At 34.4% G+C, this 20,264-nt stretch overlaps 1 protein-coding gene and 1 pseudogene across 1 annotated transcript; both read right to left on the bottom strand.

Moving 5' to 3' along the window:
• Positions 1-1,560: 1,560 nt before the first annotated feature.
• On the bottom strand, positions 1,561-4,837 carry LOC105198301 (O-glucosyltransferase rumi homolog). Its single transcript, XM_011164968.3, has 6 exons — positions 4,611-4,837; positions 4,299-4,470; positions 3,120-3,321; positions 2,701-2,979; positions 2,382-2,614; positions 1,561-2,271 (listed from the first exon to the last, which is right to left on the bottom strand). The coding sequence occupies exons 1-6, from the start codon at positions 4,750-4,752 to the stop codon at positions 2,073-2,075; spliced, it is 1,227 nt and encodes a 408-aa protein (XP_011163270.1). The 5' UTR covers positions 4,753-4,837; the 3' UTR covers positions 1,561-2,072.
• A 3,648-nt stretch (positions 4,838-8,485) lies between these two features.
• Positions 8,486-11,607, bottom strand: LOC105204928 (annotated as a pseudogene).
• Between the last annotated feature and the right edge of the window lie 8,657 nt (positions 11,608-20,264).

Here is a 20,264-nt window from a genome sequence, read left to right as displayed (position 1 = left end):
TATTTTTAGATTTAAACCTCGTCATATTTTAAATCTCAGAAATAATTCAAAATTTTTTCAATAACATATATATATATATATATATATATATACACACAATATATACAGGGTGTCCCAGACCACCCGTCTCACCCGATTTTTTCGTAAACGCGACATTAAAAAAAAAATGTTTCAGACAAAAGTTGCATGGTTTCGAAGGAAACATAAAATGGTGTCATTAATTTAACCTTGAATAGTTGCTTGAAGGTCACGTGAAGGACACCTTTAATTTTTTAAATGGGACTGCAAACTTTTTATTACATATTCTTATAGCTTAACTCGAGACCTTTCCAAAACACTACAAAAAAGTTTATTTTTCGTACTTTCCGAGTTGTTAGGCTTGAAAGCTATGGTGTACTGTAACTTTCAAGCAACACAACTCGAAAAGTACTTAACAAAAATAAACTTTCTTGTAGTGTTTTGGGAAAGTCTTGAAATAAGCTACAAGAAAACGTAATAAAAAATACAATATTAGAGTATCGGTAGTTCCCTAATTAAAGAGTATCGGTACTTCTCTAACAATCTATATTTTTTATTGAACAATCTATATATATATATATATATATATATATATATATATATATTGATATATACATTGTTAGATAGATCGTCTCATACACTCGTACACTCGCGCACTTCGATTGTATACAAGCGCTTTAGAAATCATAAATAAGATCGACTTTACAAACTGACGGTTTTTAATAAATATAAGCGACAGCTTGTTTTACAAGAAGACCAAGATCGAACACACAACAATACCAACAACAATCGTCCGCAGGGAACGATCTTCTCCTGTCGCGCTCGTTGATCGCCTGAATTCCGGTACAACCCGCTAGAAGTCCGTTGAATTCCTCAAAGTCCAATGAAGTCCGGCGAAGACCGGCGTAGTCCAATGAAGTTCAACGTAGTCCGATGAAGTCCGGCAAAGTTCGGTGTAATCCGATAAAACTCGAAGTTTGCGAAGTCCGGCGAAGTTTGCAAAGTCCGATGAAGTTCAGGGAAGTCCGGTATAATCCGATGAAATATAAAGTTCGCGAATTCCGATAAAGTCCGGCAAAGTCCAACGTAGTCCAATGAAGTTCGGCAAAATCCGATAAAATCTGGTGAAGTGCGACGTAGTCCGATGAAGTCTATGTAGTCCGGTAAAGTCTTGAAGTCCGGTGTACACTTATTTTCCAAGTGATTACCCCCTCGATGTATATACGTATATTCATAACAAAAGAAACAAAACTAAATTTTTATATAATAGTAAATACAAAATTAAAAAAAAATCCTGTACGATTTATGTAAAAAAAATATTATCAATTAATTGAATTTTCGTCAGAAAACTGTAACATATTAAAAGTAAAAAAATTTACCAATGTTTTTTTACTCAAATCGTGGGAGTCCTTTAATATAGAACAATAAGAAAAAAACATATTTATTAGATGATAAAAAACATTCTATATTCGCTTAAGAACATGATTCTTTCACTAAATCTTATTACAATTGCGATTCATAATCATCACATTTAAATGATTGTGATTGATTATGAATGATGATTAATCAAACATTATTAATCAATACAAAAAATCAACTTTAAACTAATTTAATGAGTAATTGAATATTTAAGACCATTTTTCAATTGTATGTACGTTGTGCATTATGATTTTGAAAATTTATTGTCATTTGATTTGGATAAAAATATTTGTATTCAATCAAGACTAATGCGTGATCTATTAAATAGACAATAAGGAATTAAAGTAAAGAAAAAGTAACGGCTAGATTTCGTTACCGTTACTGTAAAAATGCAACGACGTTACCGTTACAAACATAAAAAGCTAACGCTCGTTACCATAAAAAAGCTACAAAAACAGTAATGGCGTTACAAGTAACGAACGTTACTTCCCAACCCTGCACACATATATCCATACATAGGCACGCGCGCGAGCACAGAGAAATAGGGAAACGGTGGGAGGGAGAAGGGAGATTAATCTATACATTATCTAAAAGGATACCGAACAATTTCGTTTAATGTTCAAAATTATCATATATTACTGTTTTTCTCTAATGTTTATGACATCTTTCTTTAATACTGGTTTATATGCTACAAGTTTACCATAACTTTTAAGAAGTTGTTTCCAGAAGTATGTTATGTCTGACATCCGCAAATTATTCCATATAAAGTCTCTTCCGCGATAAGCAATTTTTTTTGCTATATCATCATTGTTCTGCACAAATTCAATTAAATTTCTGAAAAAATAACAAAATGATAAGAAACTAAACCAATTGATATCTTCTTTGACTTGCAAAAAAAATAGACATCAATAACAACAGTAAGATTAGATGTTGTAATATCTTACTCCAACTCTTTCTGATGTGCATCTTTAGGAACAGGTATGTAATGAATCCAGGGTTTCATTTCATAATAATAAAATTCTACCCACTCGTCGCCGACATGAAAGACCAATGATCGGCATAAAAATAGATGTTTGAATCGAAAGGAAGCTGCCACGCCTCGAAAATTGAATAAATATTTATATGTACAATGCGACTCTAAAGACACCTCTGACGCTGGTGTTGCATGCAAAGTGTCCTAAAATTAAGTAAAATTTATTTTTCAAATATTCGTGTTGTCATATAGAATCCAATAATATGACTTGGAAAAATATATGATAATACCTCATTAGATTTCCATGCTTGATTCTTAGTATATTGAGCATCTACTAAATGAGGTTTACTACGACTTAATAAAATTAAGTTATCGCGTTCCGAACTCGTTCTAGACCCACGAAAAAATCCTTTACTTTCCTTTTTTTCCCATGGAATCTCCAAACTCGCCTTATTTAAAGATTTACGATGTTGATCCCATCTGCCAAGACCATGAGGATACAACGAAATAGCTGGACCACCTTCCCAAAATGCCCATGCTGGATACATAATATCATAATATTGTGGTGTCTATAAATATTTTGCAAGCTGCTCAGCTCTTATTAAATTCAACAAATGAAACATAATACATGATTATATGCTATACATGTTATGCACTTGGTTAAAAACTTTTGTGTATTCTTAGAACAGATGATAGGATTGTCTCTCACCTTACTAAATGAAAAAACAGGCATAGCATTTCCAAAATATTCGCTAGATTGAGGATAATCTCTGGTATTTATCACTAAATCCATGTCTGATAAGTTACCAATTACCTTTAATAAAAAATGCTCAATTCCAGCACATCTGGCTGGAAACATACAGTCTTTCTCTCTGTACAATTTACCTTTAATTACTTGGTAAAATGTACCCCTGTGTGCAATTACCATAAAATTTAGAAAATTTTAGTTAAAACGGAAAATAAAAAATATACAGAGTGTTCCATTTTAAGAGGACACTCCAAATAACTTCAAAGGAAGTGATTTTCAAAGAAAATATTTCAGACAAAAGTTGTATGGTTTGAGGGGGACATAAAAAGGTGTTATTGGTTTGACCTTGGATGGCGTCGTCAAGCTCAGGTCAAGGTCACATTAATTTTTTTAAATGGAACATACTATTTTTGATTCCAAAATCTAATAGCTGCTGTCAAGAGTTTTCCAACATCATACAAGAAAGTTTATTTTTGTTGAGTACTTTCCGAGTTGTGAGGCTTAAAAGCTACAGTGCACTATAACTTTCAAGCGTCATAACTCGGAAAGTATTTAACAAAAATAAGCTTATTTGTGTTTTGAAAAGTTCTCGAAATCGACTACAAGAAAATGCAATAAAAAATATAGAATATTAGGAAAGTACCGATACCCTTTAATTAGGGAACTACCGATATTCTAACATTATATCTTTTATTGCATTTTCTGGTAGTCGATTTCGAGAACTTTTCAAAACACTATAAATAAGTTTATTTTCGTCAAATACTTTCCGAGTTGTGACGCTTGAAAGTTACAGTACACTGTAGCTTTGAAGCCTCACAACTCAGAAAGTACGCAATAAAAATAAACTTTCTTGTAGGGTTTTGAAAAGCTCTTGACATCAGCTATTAGATTTTGAAATAAAAAATATTATGTTCCATTTAAAAAAATCGATGTGATTTCGACCTGAGCTTGACGACGCTATCCAAGATTAAATCAATAGTACCTTCTTATGTCCCTCTCAATACCATACAACTTTTGTCTAAAACATTTTCTTTGAAAATCACTTTCTTCAAAGTTATTCGGGGTGCCCTTAAAATGGGATACCCTATATATATATTAATAATGTCAAGTCACTGATATATTCCATAATACCATAGATACCTAGTTCTAGCAGCTTGAATCATTTCTTCGCTTATGCCCTTAGTTCTAAAAGGTCCTAGGTCTCGTAAGATGACATCTTTAAAGCATTCGTGCTTTGTATTATTGCATTTCTTGTAGCTTTTTTCTGCATTTTCCATTGCTACTAGATATTTCTTATAACTTTCATTTATTTCTAAGAATAGACCAAAATAGAAAAAATAGCACATTTATATGGATTTTTATATACAAATTTCGAATATTGTGCGATATCGTAACATTTTATATATCACAATTATAATAGCTAATGCCGATTTAAGGTTGTAAAAACGATACCTTTTGTATATAACGATGATTTCTGCCGATCAATCTCATTTTCTTTACAGAATTTTGAATCGTTATCTACAGAACAAAATTGTTCTTTGCACAGATGACCGGCGAAAATTGTCAAAAGTATAACGTAAAGTAACGTCAACATATCTTTTCAATTTACGTCCAAAGCGTGTAAACATGAACTTGGAAACTTGGAATGTGTGTTAGAAACACAATATTCACAGTATTCGTGCAAGGTGGTTTTATTGGTAGCGATATCTAGCGTCACTAAACCAACCCAAAATCACAATTAGAAGCATCATCTGTTGATAACTTTACAAATCTATAGATGTCAGCATATGTATGTATAATTATTTCAGTTAAATAATGCATATAAGCATTACTAATAGCGATTTCGGCTGAGGCACACCGGTTGCACATTTTAGGTGTCGGTGCAACTTTTGTGTTTGGCTAGTTAAATAATTCAAACCCCTTAATGGTGCCGCGTGTTCGTCTGGGCTCAATACACCTCATAAGTGCATATTGGCCGGGTGTACACAAAGTGGACCCGAGAAAAAAGTCGGAGCCAGTTTGTGTGCCACCGGTAAGGTGGCACACCGGTGCACCCCAGCCGAAATCGCAGTGCGGTGCAATGATTCGAAGAGTATAATAGATGGCTGAGTTACCAACGCCATAGTCTAGTATATTTATACTGTATATGTTAGACTGTGGCGTTGATAACTCAGTCATCTACTATACTCTTCGAATTATTGCACTACACATACATTACATAGGCCGGTATTCATAGACGATTCTTATATTTAAGATCATCTTAAGTGTCGTCTACAATACAGTCGTTACGATGTTGCGACGTTGCAACGGGCCAATCAAAGAAAAGAATATATGATTTTTTCTTCTTTGATTGGTCCGTCGCAGAGTCGTAACATCTTAATGACTGTATTGTAGACGCCGCTAAGCATCATCTTAAGATACCATCAACCAATCAGAAAGCCGTATTAGCATCTTAAGACGTTACTTAAGACAATCTTGAAATAAGAATCGACTATGAATACCGGCCATACATGGTGATTATTAGTGGTTGTACCCACTTTTTACCATAGAAGCATGATTTACCGACGCATTTGTAATTTCTAAGAAATAGTAAAAAGTTGCACATGTAATATACACAGGGTAATTATTAATGGTTCTACCATTAATACTGTGTATATTACATGTGCATAAACACAAACACACACACACACACACACACATACATCACACACCTGTACATTGGCATCGTAGTATATGCCCACGTTGTATAGATGGCGTCTCGAAAAATTGCATCAGCTAAATCATACCGTTTGTTTTCTGTTCCTGAACTCTCTGAATTAGTGTACACTTAAAATGAAATAGATAGATGTTTGAAAGCTAACGAAAGCAAAAAGGAACGTTCCAGTGCAGTCTAGTACAGGAATAGAAAACAAGCCCATAGTCATGGACCACTCTCAGACTTCTTTCTGCAGTGCTTGTAAAACGTTGACAGGAATTGAAACTCACTGCGTGTGTGTATGTACAGTGAGGTGCAACGATTCGCAGGGTCATAGTAGGTAGCTTGAGTTACCGACGCTGAGTCGGTAACGATAACGCACCCGCGCGCTCGGAACATGAATAATTTTATAGATCAAATGTTTTTATTATTTATGTTTATTACTTTATTAGTCTACATATTTGTGTATAACTATATATAATTATGTATGAAATATTTTTACTGGAAGTGAGAAAGATAAAGAAATAAATTAATATGTCTCAGATACTTTGTTTTCAATTTTAAATATAAATTTATTTAGTTTAATGTAATTATGTTTTTGTTTCTATTGCGTATAAACAATAATATATTCATATAATTACATACGCAAAATTATTAACGCCAAAATACAGAATAATCTCCGTTACGTTATGTTTATACCATTTGTAGATCTATCCGTATAAATTTGATTCAGTATTATGTTATTATTTTTGCACAGACAGAGATATACATAACAACAAAGATAAACGTGTATGAGAAGGTAGGAAAGGTAAGGGAATAAATCATTTTTTAAAATTAAAAATATATTGGTTCTTTAATATTTTCTTTTTTTTTTATTAAATATTGCATTCTTGACAAATGTTCCACCGTTAAATAATTTGGTGGTTCTGAAAAGAATTTTTAGGTGAATAGACATTTAGCGATTGTATTTTGTTTATATTCCTTTTCGATGCTAGTAAGATATGCAAGAAAGCCTGCGCAGAATCGCGCGACGATTGTTGCATCTCTTACTAGCATGGAAAAGAAATATAAACAAAATACAATCGCTGAGCGTCTATTCATTTGTTTTAACTTCTTGTCTAATATTCATTCATTCTCGTGCAACCATGGCGATCTATTCGAACGTGGTCGCATTATCGGATTGTGGGAAGCTGGAATACGCACGCGAGAAATCGCGCGTCGAATTCCATGTAGTGAATCAAGTGTGCAAAAATGGATTAAACGGTGGCGGGAAGAAGGAAGAGAAGGGATGGATGACAAGCGGAAACACAACCGTGGACAGCGATCAACGACTGCCGAAGAAAATGCAGTTTTAATCAATCAGGTAGATGCTGAACCTTTTCTTCCGGTGTCGCATTCTGTAAATCAACTTGATTTACAGATATCTAATTGGACAGCGCGAAGGCGTTTACACGAAGCAAACGTGCATTGTCATTATGCCGCACGTAAAATTCCTCTAACGAGGAAACATTGCGATGATCGTGTCGCTTTTGCGCTGCATCAATTAAATACAGCTTCACCTGAAGATTGGAACAGAACTATCTGGACTGACGAGAAAGTATTTTGTTCGACGGATGATCGTCGTTTACGGGTGTGGAGACCGGAAAATTGTCGCCATGATCCCAAATATGTAGTTCCTTACGGGAGAAGTGGGCGTATCACTTGTGCTATGTGGGGGTGGATAAGTGCTCATTGTCCGGGAGAATTAATCGAAGTGTCGACGCATATGGATGCTTTAGAATACGTGTATATTCTGGAGAACGTGTTGCTCCCCAGCGTTCGCAGAATATACACTGAAGAAGATATGCCGACATTTCGGTTAGTTCAAGACAATAGTGCTGTTCATACCGCCCACATAGTATAAGAATGGTTCGCTCAACATCCAGAGATTGAAGTTCTCGATTGGCCCCAGATAGACAAATTTCGGCATATTGTCTGCATATTGCCGAAATTTGCCGATTGAAAATGCTTGCATAAAGACGTCAAGATGCGTCGCCAAATGAGATAAATGTTATCAGCATATAAAAGATGGCTTTTCATGCTGCAAAAATTGCGACAATATGCTGTTTATTTAATTAGAAATGGAGTGTGCTTAATCTTATATGTGTTTGCCGCATATGGAAGAGTGCATCTAATGTTGCAAAAATTGCGGCAATATGCTGCTTATTTATTCAGAAATAGTGTGATTATAAATAGTGACAATAAAATTTATACACGTTTTTTTATTAAGATAATTTATTGAATTTTACAATAAGGTTTAATATTTCATTGCATGAAAATCTAACAAATATTCGATAAAATATATAATAGACAAATTTGTAATATACTTAGTGTATAATAAAAAAATACTAGACGAGGCAAGAAAAAATGTTTCCATTATAAATGCTATATGAAAAATCTTTTGATATTGTTAAAATTATTGAAATTATTATTGAAACACACTTAAGTTATACTTAAATTGAAAAGAAATAAAATTCTTAAGATATAAAAATTAATATAAATATAAAAATTACATAAACAAATAAAATAAATTTTTAAAATAATACTTTGTGTAACAAAATTTAAACTTTCTTCGATAATTTAATTCTCTTTCTCCTTTTTTCTATATCATTTCTCTTGACTTTTCTATATTATTACTCTTTTCGCAAATGCTTTTGTTGACGCTGCATAAAAATTCTTTGCATTTCTTCTTCTCTGATATAACGTTTCCCTCTATTTTCCTTTTTATTGATTGTATTTCTTTTACGTTGTTTAGCGTTACAAATGGCTTCAATCATATCGTGACGGAACTCCGTACCACTTTGTATCTGAAAATGTTTATTCTCGGAGAGTGCTTCTGAAAAATTAAGAAATTATTTATCACATGACATTTTAGATACATTTGTCATTTATAAGTAGTAGAAATAAAGTTAACCTTGAATGGCTGAGGAAAGTTTTGTTTTAAAAAATGAATAAATTCCTTCTTCTTTATTGCCATAGATACTTTAGTTTAGTGAATTTACTATTGAAAGAGATAATAGAATAATATTTACTTTAAATACATACACATTTACTGACTGGATTGCCTTCATATGACTCATCAGGACCTTTTCAGTAACCATTTCGCAACTTGTTTCTAGAGCGCCATAATAAAGTCTCAAAAATGTGGACGTTGAGTTCCTTAGCTTTGTTACTTTCAAATGAGTATCTCATTGAAATCAATGCATCTGCTAATCCTTGTACAATAATACCTAGTTTTAAAAATAAATTTTTAAAACAGCAATATACATATATAATACGTTAATTATGTATAAATAGCTTACCGATAGACCTGTGTGTATCACATAACAATTTCACCTCTGGCAGAGAATAAAAATTAATACCAATCATTTTATCCCAATTGTAGGTGACGATTTTTGCTACTTTGTTAAGTTTATAAAAATCAAAGTTCTCTATGAGAACTTTAGAAAGTAGAATTCATAAACATGTTGACAGCGATTGAAGCCATATGTTACACATGACAACTTTATTGGAAGTACTTCAGTAGAGAAACTGTTGTATTCAATTGTACCCAGATTCTGACGATTTAATTTGCGATTACAACTTTAAAAACTGCATATATGGTACTCCTGTTTCAAATTGTATTTGAATGATGAGAAACCTCATCAATTCCTTGGCTTTAACTTGTCTTCGAGAACCTATCCTTTTTTTTATATCTAAATATGACAAAGAAATATATTTTTTCGTAAATTATATTACCTCCAGTAGTGTAATTTTCAATAATATTCAAAATACATATCAATTACCTGGTACACAAAGCTTCAAATTCATCACCCCAAGTTTCAATTAATACAGGGCACTCATGCGGACAAATTAGGTTAGATACATCATCACAAACGCGTTTCATGATGAAAACTTCATTGAAATGTGGAGTCCACAACCTATAACATATGTTCTCAAAACTGCTCCTCGCCTACAAAATAATTGTTTTAAATATATATTTCTATGTATTTAACAATCGTGCAAAAGAAATAACAATAAAAGATAATAACTAACACTTCTTTTGAGATCCAAGAATTCAAAGATATCAGCATAAATATACAGTAATCGGTCCTTCATTTTTACCCATTTTGGAGACAGTCTCAATAGCTGTATTATACACTTTTAACATAGGTACCAATCCATCCGACACACTCTCTGTGCCTCTTATAGGCATATCTTTGCCCGAATTCAATGCACGAAACCTACTTCGCCATCATGATGATAGAGAATAGCAAATCATTCCTATGTATTCAATATTGCATCAATGCTGTCACCGAACATTTTTTGTCAATAAAAATAAACTGTAAAAAAACATTATTTATTGAGTAACATATTATAACTTACTAACACTTAATATAATAAATTTGCTTGTTAGCAATAAAGATAAAATCACCTAGCTATTTGATGTGTAACGGCATATGCAGTATTTATTGTCTGTATAGCATGTACGAAATATTGCATCGACATAAAATATATGTTTCAATAATCTTAATCTTTGCTGTGAATATTTACAGCAACTTGCATTAACATGTGCTCTCTCAACCATTTTTCCATTCACTTTTAACAAGTGATCATTCTTTCCATCATTTTAAAGATTAACATAACTATAATTAAAATCTCTATCATATATTATTGCAGAATTCAACTTATCTGCATTACTTTGCATAATTTGATAATATTTCTCACTGATTGGCAGAGGCATTTGTTTATGATCGAACCTTTTGCCAACTTTTGCAGACCTTGGCCCGCAGTTGTTCTACGTTTTGCAGGTTTGACTTTGGCCCGGTTGTTCCACCTTTTGGTAAGTATCAAGTTAATTTAACTGATAAGTAAACCCTTGCGATCTGCGGACAGTTAAATTTACTTGATACTTACCAAAAGGTGGAACAACCAGGCTCTTTGCCTCGAGCGGTTGAACACACTACACACACAACCTCACCAATGGCCACCACGCACTTAACCTCACCGTTCACCGCTCGTCAAAACGCGAGCTGTCGGCTGTCGCGCGCGCGCGATCTCAATCGCAGCCAATCGACATCGCGGAAAGCGGTCGACAATTTTAACAATTATTATATATGTTCTGTGGGCTTTTAATACACGGCGTGATAATAATGCAACCAAAAACGCACTTCACGGATTTTAACCAAAACTTTTTTTATTTAGAAGAGGAGATATAAAGAAAAAAATTTAGTATCAAATCAATAACCGATTGTTTATATTATAATTGCTATTTCTCTAAAAGTAATGAGAAACAGTAAAATGATGGCATAATACCAAGATTTTATGTATTTAAAAATATGGTTTAGATACCTATAGTTATAATTGAATTGTAATATGCAATATTTTATTTCAACAAAATGTTGTGTACTTTGACTGATAATATGCATATTTAATACAGCATAAAAATGCAACTATCTCATATATACATTACAACTACATAATGCTAAATTAACATACATCGAATAGATTGCTCAATTATTGTTCTCACAAATAATACAAATAAAACATAATTTTCTACTAGAAATATTTCATATATAATTGCAGTTATGCGTTTGTAGTAAAATGGCAACATATTGCTATATTGTGAAACATATAAATTATATAACAGCAATATGACAGCATAATCGCAACATTTAATTGTTTGTAATTTTATGCTGTCATAATGGCATCATAAAGGATACATGAAATGTTTGCATTCTTATGTCCAGCATGCTTGTCTATCTGGGATATTTTTAATTTTAAAAAATGATTTATTCCCTTACCTTTCCTACCTTCTCATACACGTTTATCTTTGTTGTTATGTATATCTCTGTCTGTGCAAAAATAATAACATAATACTGAATCAAATTTATACGGATAGATCTACAAATGGTATAAACATAACGTAACGGAGATTATTCTGCATTTTGGCGTTAATAATTTTGCGTATGTAATTATATGAATATATTATTGTTTATACGCAATAGAAACAAAAACATAATTACATTAAACTAAATAAATTTATATTTAAAATTGAAAATAAAGTATCTGAGACATATTAATTTATTTCTTTATCTTTCTCACTTCCAGTAAAAATATTTCATACATAATTATATATAGTTATACACAAATATGTAGACTAATAAAGTAATAAACATAAATAATAAAAACATTTGATCTATAAAATTATTCATGTTCCGAGCGCGCGCGTGCGTTATCGTTACCGACTCAGCGTCGGTAACTCAAGCTACCTACTATGACCCTGCGAATCGTTGCACCTCACTGTACATACATATTTATATATAAATACAAATCATTGACAGATATTTTCTTTTTTTTTTCTCGCACGCGCACGCGTATACACACATACATTTTATTCACTCGAGAAATAAGCAAAATTTCTAGTAATAAAGTTTTATACCAAAAAGGATATGCTTTTCGGGACATTTATAAAAATTATACAAGACAATCACATAAGCATCTTTTTTGATATTCACTGAGTAACAAAATAGAAAGAATTAACATGATCCTAAGGGCGTTAAGATGTTCTAAGGACATATTAAAATCATTCAGCGAGTAAAATATGCTGTACGAGATATAATCCTACCTCTATCTGAAACTATGCACCAGCGTATACATTAGAACATATTTTGTTCCAATGGAATGTCGTATACAATATTACATTTTATGCATTTTTGTGTCAAGCAATTGGAAAGCACTCGATTCGATATAAAAACGATAAAGTTAGTAGATTCGTCATTTGTAGTCAAATATTCTTATAGAGTTTCTCACTTTCGAAAACAATTGTAAAGAATTGTTTATAGCCGAATACGCTATGTTACACCTACAACCGAGAAACAATCGAACAGTGCTGAGAACGGAAACTTGTGCGAAGAATGATAAGATCCTTCTTTCGCACTTTCTTGACTCTGATTCTTGATTCTGATGCGTGCAATGCACTGCAGTTCGCAATACGATCGTTCCTTTTATATAAAATTAATATTATCGGAGCTTTCCAATTGCAATATTTCTAGACACATTAATGCATACAGAGACACAAGATGTATTTCAATTGTTGCAATTGTCAACACCTAACACTATACATACCATATTCGTATTTAGTGAGATAATTACATACTTGGTTGTACAAATTTATGTTTTCTAGTGATTAATTAGTTGCGGCGGCGGCGGATGAGATTAAAATGATGCAGAAAACGTAGTTTTTATTATCACTAGAGATGAAAAACTTAGAGTAAAAAAAAAACAGTTTTTTTTCTTTTGTTTTTACTCCAGTTTTTAGTTTTTTTCAATTATTTTCATTTCTAATTACCACTAGGAATTGAAAAATGCTAAGGGATAAACAATGAAATTAAAAATAAACAATTTCTTACATCCATCTAAACTATATGCATCAATCATATGCATTAGTATTATACATACACATGTTGAGACGTGTTAAACAATTGGAGAAAAGTACCCTCTACGTAAAAATGATGAAACACGAGTTCGACGTAAATAAAATGTCGTCTTAAGATCGCTTTCCGTCTTGTCTTTTATAACCGATATCGATAGTCGAGAATTTTCTATAAGAATAGACGCAACAGGTGCAAAAGCGAGCAAGGTGTAACGTTATCACGCATTTTACACATTGCTTCTCAAGCAAAGAAATCTTTATCGGATGCCGATGACGCGCGTGATTTTCAGGGGAAATATTAAACTATGAAAAGAAATTATTTTAGCTAGTATTATGATGGCCACACGGTGCATTCATCAACTATATCGGGAGAGATTTTATGGAAATAAATCAATTAGAATTAATAAGATTATTTTCGCTTTGCTCGTCAAAAGAATCGCATCAAAGAGTAATGTATAAAGATTGTATTGATAAGAAGAATGATACAGAAATCCGAATACAACGAAGAATAGGAAAACTTGAGTGAAATTTAAAATTGCATGTTGCCCGTTGCGTTATCATAAAAATAATTTGTATAAGTACAAAGAATTTGAATTCGACGTGACAATCGTAATATTGGTCGCAATTGCGGCGGCGATAATAACAATTATAGGCGATTTTTGGCGATCGTCTGGTATATGTATCAAGGTTATTAGTGGTAGGGGTGGAGCTTATTCTGGTACCTTGAGAATGTTCTGGTATACCTTGGTACATATACCAGACGATCGCCAAAAATCGCCTTATGCATACGGTTAGCTAGAGCAGCTTTTACAACAGAAGCAGCGATCGAATAACAATGGCCCCGAAAGGATCGTACGTCCTACTTGTGCTCGCGTATATATAATTATTACTTTATCCTCACAATTCCGCGTGCGGATACTCTCTTTCTCTCACGGAGTTTCTCCTGTTATTCCACGATTTTTCTCTCGTTATCGCGCAGCTAGCGATGAGACTGTTGGGAAACGTGCGATGTGCCGCTTGTTTTTCCGCGAAAAACGATCAATTACAAGCTGCACGTACGGTCTTACTCACGCGTGAGAATAATGCGCTGGCTTCTCTCAATCTAGAAACCCGCCATACAATGCTTTTCGCTCGTACAATGCTTTTTCTCGCAATTACGAATACGTTCAGCCTACGTGTTCCTCTTCCTCCCTCTCGATTATTGCGTCAACTCTGAGCAGAAAGATGGCCGTAATAAAGTCATACAGTAGTCGCGCAAGTCCAACGCCCAAACAATCTAACAACGTTAATCGTCAATCGCCAATCGTATTGATGTCATATACGTAAACGTCAATTATTTCGTATGGCATCGACCACGACGTGGTCGCCAATTGTTGCTGCGTTCGATTTGCGACTACGACTACATGATTCTCTTACAACTATCTTTCTCAAGCCCTAACCTACAAGGAAGAAACATTTTTACGCGCGTGACACTCGATATATTACTAGTGTAAACATTTCGTTATATTCCTAAGGGTACTTAACGCTCAAGCGTAAATCGAGTAAATCGTTTTTTCTTCAGCGGATCCTGATAGCACACGGGACCGATGCCTAGAGTTTTTTCGTTGGTTGGGTTAGATAAGTCAAGATGATTGGTTGGTGGGCTATCGGATCCCTTCTGCGCCGAATTGTTTTTTTCGATCATAACACAACCCTACATTGAACAAGATTTAGTAATATCACGTAAAATTTTTTAATTTAGGAAAAAGAAGAGATGCGCCGGAAGAGAGGAGTAATCTTGCGCGATCGCAAGGATACGATTAAATTAATTTATAACGTAATATCGGTGAAAGAGCTAATTATATTATAATAAAAAATTATGAATTATGATACTTTTTTCTTCTCGTTTGTTGGATAGAGTTTTGTGAATAAAGCCCCTTTGAACGGATGGGCTTAAAACCTTCCTTTCCGTTTCAGTTTCCTGCTTGGAAAGTCTATTATCCTACGTTGCTTGCTACGCGATTTGCCACTTTTTTCCTAATTTTGTAGTATATATATGTATGTACGTATAACGTATAATTATATATCGAGCCAGATTAAATTTTTGTCGCAATGCATCAACACGGAAGGAATGCAAATAATCTATATAATGTCACAGGTATCATTCGCTTTAAAATGTCAAAGGAAAACAAAAAAGATTAAATACACATACACACACAGAGAGAGAGAGAGAGAGAGAGAGAAGAAAGAGAGAAAAAGATTGATTAAACTTTTTTAGCTTTCTCAGCTATTTGTGAATACATATTTACAATTATACAATACTTAATATATACTCCTTCACCCTTCGCTTAAACGACTCAAGTTTTTCGCATCTTTTAATTTCGGCTGCCAATGCGTTGTACATTTTCACACCTTTATAAAACATACTCTTTTACGCACTTCTTGTTCTACGAAATCCTATTGCAATATCCCCAGTTTGTCGCGTTTGTCTATCACTTTTACTTCCCATTAATTCTAATTGATCTTTTAATTGTTCCGGTAGCATGTTATTTACAATCTTAAAAATAAATGTACATACATTATAACATAGACTCTCTCTTATAGACATAAACTGCAGCGCTTGTAGTATATAATCTACTAGCTTTGGTATATTTATTATATTGCAATATGACTCTCATAGCTCGGTTTTGCGCTTTTTGCAATCTACTTGCAATCTATTGTTAGCTGCGTTTCACTCATATCAATTAACAACGTCGCACAATACTCAAAGTGAAGAACTATGATTGTCTTATAAACAATACATCTATATCAGTATATATCGATATGGAATTACCTATTTTATTAAGAAAACTCGTTTTTTTCCTCTATTTTTTTAAGCACATAATCACAATGGTCTTTGAATCGCAGTCTATATTATACCCAGTATTATACCCCGTCAATAATTATACCCAGATACTTTATCATTTCTACACGCTCTATCTCAGTTCCATCCAAGCATTTCAACGCAATTACCTCTTAGCTCTTTCTTTATGCTTCTAATTATCATATATTTCATTTTTCCTACATTCATTTTTAATTTATTTATATTTATCCACTCTTCTACTATAGCAAAGACCGTATTCATTTTTCTTTCTAACTCTCTGCACTACTTTCACCAGCTACATATATATTAAAGTATCATCCGCAAATATTTTTATCTTACATTCCTCTGGACAAAGAGAATGAATGAATGAATGAATGAATGAATGAATGAATGAATGAATGAATGAATGAATGAGCTTTATTGATATTCTAGGGCAAGGCTCTCTAAAAATATGTACAGTATAAGAAAAGGAATGTATTAAGGCCGCGACACAGGCTTTTGCATAGCTGCATAACCGTATGCATAAAGAAACTGATTGGTCCATTTCCTTATGCTTGTACTAACGGACCAATCAACTTTCTTATGCATGCGGTTATGCAGCTACGCAAAAGCCTGTGTCGCGGCTTTTAGTATTACTAACAATAAGAAAAACAAACAAATAAAACAAAAACAACTAAAAATAATCGAAGTAATAATGTAACAGAAATTCAAAATATGGAACAATATTGAAAATAATAACACAAAATAAAGTTGGATAGACGCCAAGCTATAATATTATAAAGATAAAAATTGAGATAGCGCCTCAGTTATAAAATCAACAGACAATAGTATTGCTGAAAATAAAATAAAAAACCTGGTATAGGCGCCTACATTAAAATGAATACATATTAACAAAAGATAGAAAACCCACAATTTTTAGAGAGATAAAGAATATAAAATAATATTGCAATTCTCCCTTTCAAGATTCTTACAAGAAATTAAATCTAGAATACGCTTTCTGAGAACTACTACCAGTCCCAAACATATTCATTCGCGTTATCGTATAAAGGTTTAATGTATGACTCGATACTACCTATAACATATTTACAGAGTTTCTAATGAAACGATTGGTTCCGAACACATGTGGTCTAAGTTACGACGAGTATTAATCGGTTTTAAATAAGATGATGATGAGAGAAGAGAGATCAAGCATGATATGAAGAAATCTTATTACCAATAGAAGATCAGAAAGAGAAGAAAATGATGAAGTAAAGAGAGAGAGAGAGAGAGAGAGAGAGAGAGAGAGAGAGAAAGGAGGTAAATTTTGATACAAACAATGAGCATTAACGTGTTGTACAAGTTGACAATTAATTGCACGTGTATTCCGTAATATATCACTTCCGTTTCAAACCTCTGAATGTGCGTAGCAACTAATTGTAAGCGGAAAAATTGGCTGGAATCGACGAAATAATTTCCGGTAGGAAAGGTGAGCGAAGTATTATACAGGGTGCGCCCACTGCCGCCGCGCCGTCGATATATTCGTATAGGTGCATACAGGGACCTGTATATATACGATTAATATTTACTGATATTTGTTGCGCTTTGTAAGAGCGCACAACACCTTAATATTTACAAATATAAATAAATAGAGAATGATAAAGATTGGTTGCATCCATCGACCTATGAGACTCGATGAGGTCGAGAAGGTAGGACGAAAAAAGGAGAAGCCTCATCGATACACGTTACACGTCGTCTGCGGAAAATTAATGAAAAGAAACAAGTTATTCGTTGGAAATAATGTTGAACAAAACGCTTTATATCTAAGCGCGCGCGCGTTTATACTTTGGGGCATCGTGACACGACGAGCAATCGGGATGAGAGAGAAGCACGCCTTAGTTTATTCAAGCATTTACACACGGTACCATTACAACAACAGCGACGTAATTGTATTTTCACAGCATACACAAAATGCGCATCGCGCTAACGATAACGAGTCATCTCTCAGTCGTGGGAAAGCAACCATGCATGCACACATTGGCCGCACTCAATTTCCGTCATGTTCGCACGTCCACGAAGATCCGGCGCGGCGCGGCGCGGCGCGCACACAGCACACAGCACACAGCACACAGCACACTCCCCGCTGGCACTGCACTATAGTGGCGTGCATTAGGCGCCATAGGGAACATAAATGTTCTCGCGCCCCGCCGTACACTTTGTGCACTTTGGCTGTGTTTAAATTTTCATTTAGTAACACAAGCGTCGCGTTACATCGCTTTTGTTTGCTCATTGAATTCCAAAAAAGATGGAAAGTACCCATGCATGTTTCTTTTCGAATGTTTTTGATTTCTCAAGTGACAACGAGAGTGCTATTAACTAAGCGGAGAAAGATCAATTCGAAAATCTAACATTGCGACTTGCTTCTCCGAGACTGTCATTCCATTTCCCGACATCCCGGGGCGTATAACTTTTATGACAAAGTAGTACGTTCGTACAATATACATTTGCTCAACAGCGTGCGCAATCGTCGCGGCGCGGGTGCACGCGAATTAACTTGACTGCAGTCTCGGTCGATGTTCGCGGAAGACGAAGAAAGCTAGACTACGAGGCGCGCGCGGATAGCAGCCGCCTCGGGATGTTACCAACGTATTAGAATCTGCTCCATTTAAACTTATCGAATCATCAGTTGAAAAAGTTAGGTATAGCGTTATAACGTATGCGATATTGCGACTTTGCGCTCTTAGAATAAAGTTATTTGGAAAAATATGGTATGGACGATGTATTATACCGTCTACCGATCTACGGTGCGCGCGCGCGCGTTATCGATTGTCAAAAGAAATGAATCAGATTCGCGTGATAAAAGGAAAGATTACGTGTGCTATCTTTGGCGATCGATCGTCGTCACTGGTCGCGTCACCTTGGTCGATGACAGACCGATCACAGACCGATCGTCCCTCGTGTTCCATATATAGTTTTACGTTGTTCACGCTGAATGACACGAAACGCGATGCACGTGCTACTACATGCATTACGGCTCAGGGACGCATGCGCGCTAAACGTAAACCGTACGCGACTGTCACTACCACGACTTCATTCATATTTTTTCCTCGTAACCGCTCCTCCACCCGTGTTTCATTCACGCGCTCGTTCGATCGAGAGGCGCGCGGCGCAGCGGTCTTTTGCTGGCGGCCTGGTAGCAGTGATGGTAGCGACCTGCTGGTCGACAAGCCATCGACAATTGCGACAATGCGATTCGCATCTTCATCACCATTTCGCGGTTACCGCATTTATGCGCATCCTTGTTAAATGTTAATACACACATTTTTTTCCTTCTCTCTCTCTCTCTCTCTCTTTCTCTCTCCCTTTCCGTCTCTCCACAGTTTGCGTCACAGTTCATCTCGTTCGAACAACGCTTGATCTAATTAATGTTAGCTCTTTCGGTGGAAATTTAAACCGATCGCGAGTCGATTTCTTCTTGACCATGATCATCGCGCATTTTTTAATACTTGATTGCACGTGATGCACAGTTATCAGCTTTTTACTCGTGTACACTCTGTAGAACAGTGATATCCCGCGTAATATCCCGTTGCTAGAACGGAAATATTATGTGAAGGACGTTGCGTTATCATTCAAACGTAAGTGATGATCATGCGTTCAAAGGATTTATCCGAGAAATCTATTTTCGGCGATAAGTGTAAGAAAGTTAGTCAAGGATATTAACGCTTATATAACACTTAATACTTAAGACGATGCGATAGTTTTGCTAAAATGCGAAAAAGCGTCAATTTTAGTAGTGTGTTTTTAATTAATTTTTTAGAGACAAAGAAGAATATGTTATCGGTAAGACTTATTAAAAATGATGTAAAAAAAAAGAAATAAATTTGAAACATTTCTGTTATCGCAAAATTACCGTAATCCGAGTTTTATTTATACAGAGCGTGTCGCGTTTGGAAATAAAATATATGGGAAAGAGAAACGAACGAAAAGCCATAATTCTCTTCTACCTTTTCATTAAAAGACTTTGCGTCGCGTCGCGCGCGGTGTACCCACGCGCATATATATGGGAAAATCTTTCGTGAAAGTTTCGCAAAAATATATGAACCTAATTATGTTGAGATTGCTCTCTGCGTCCATAAATCT

The sequence above is a fragment of the Solenopsis invicta genome, chromosome 12 (genome assembly GCF_016802725.1).
Source record: "Solenopsis invicta isolate M01_SB chromosome 12, UNIL_Sinv_3.0, whole genome shotgun sequence".
In the NCBI taxonomy this organism is placed as follows: domain Eukaryota; kingdom Metazoa; phylum Arthropoda; class Insecta; order Hymenoptera; family Formicidae; genus Solenopsis; species Solenopsis invicta.
The sequence above is the reverse complement of the archived record's forward strand: the minus strand, read 5'-3'. Positions and strand labels throughout refer to the sequence as shown.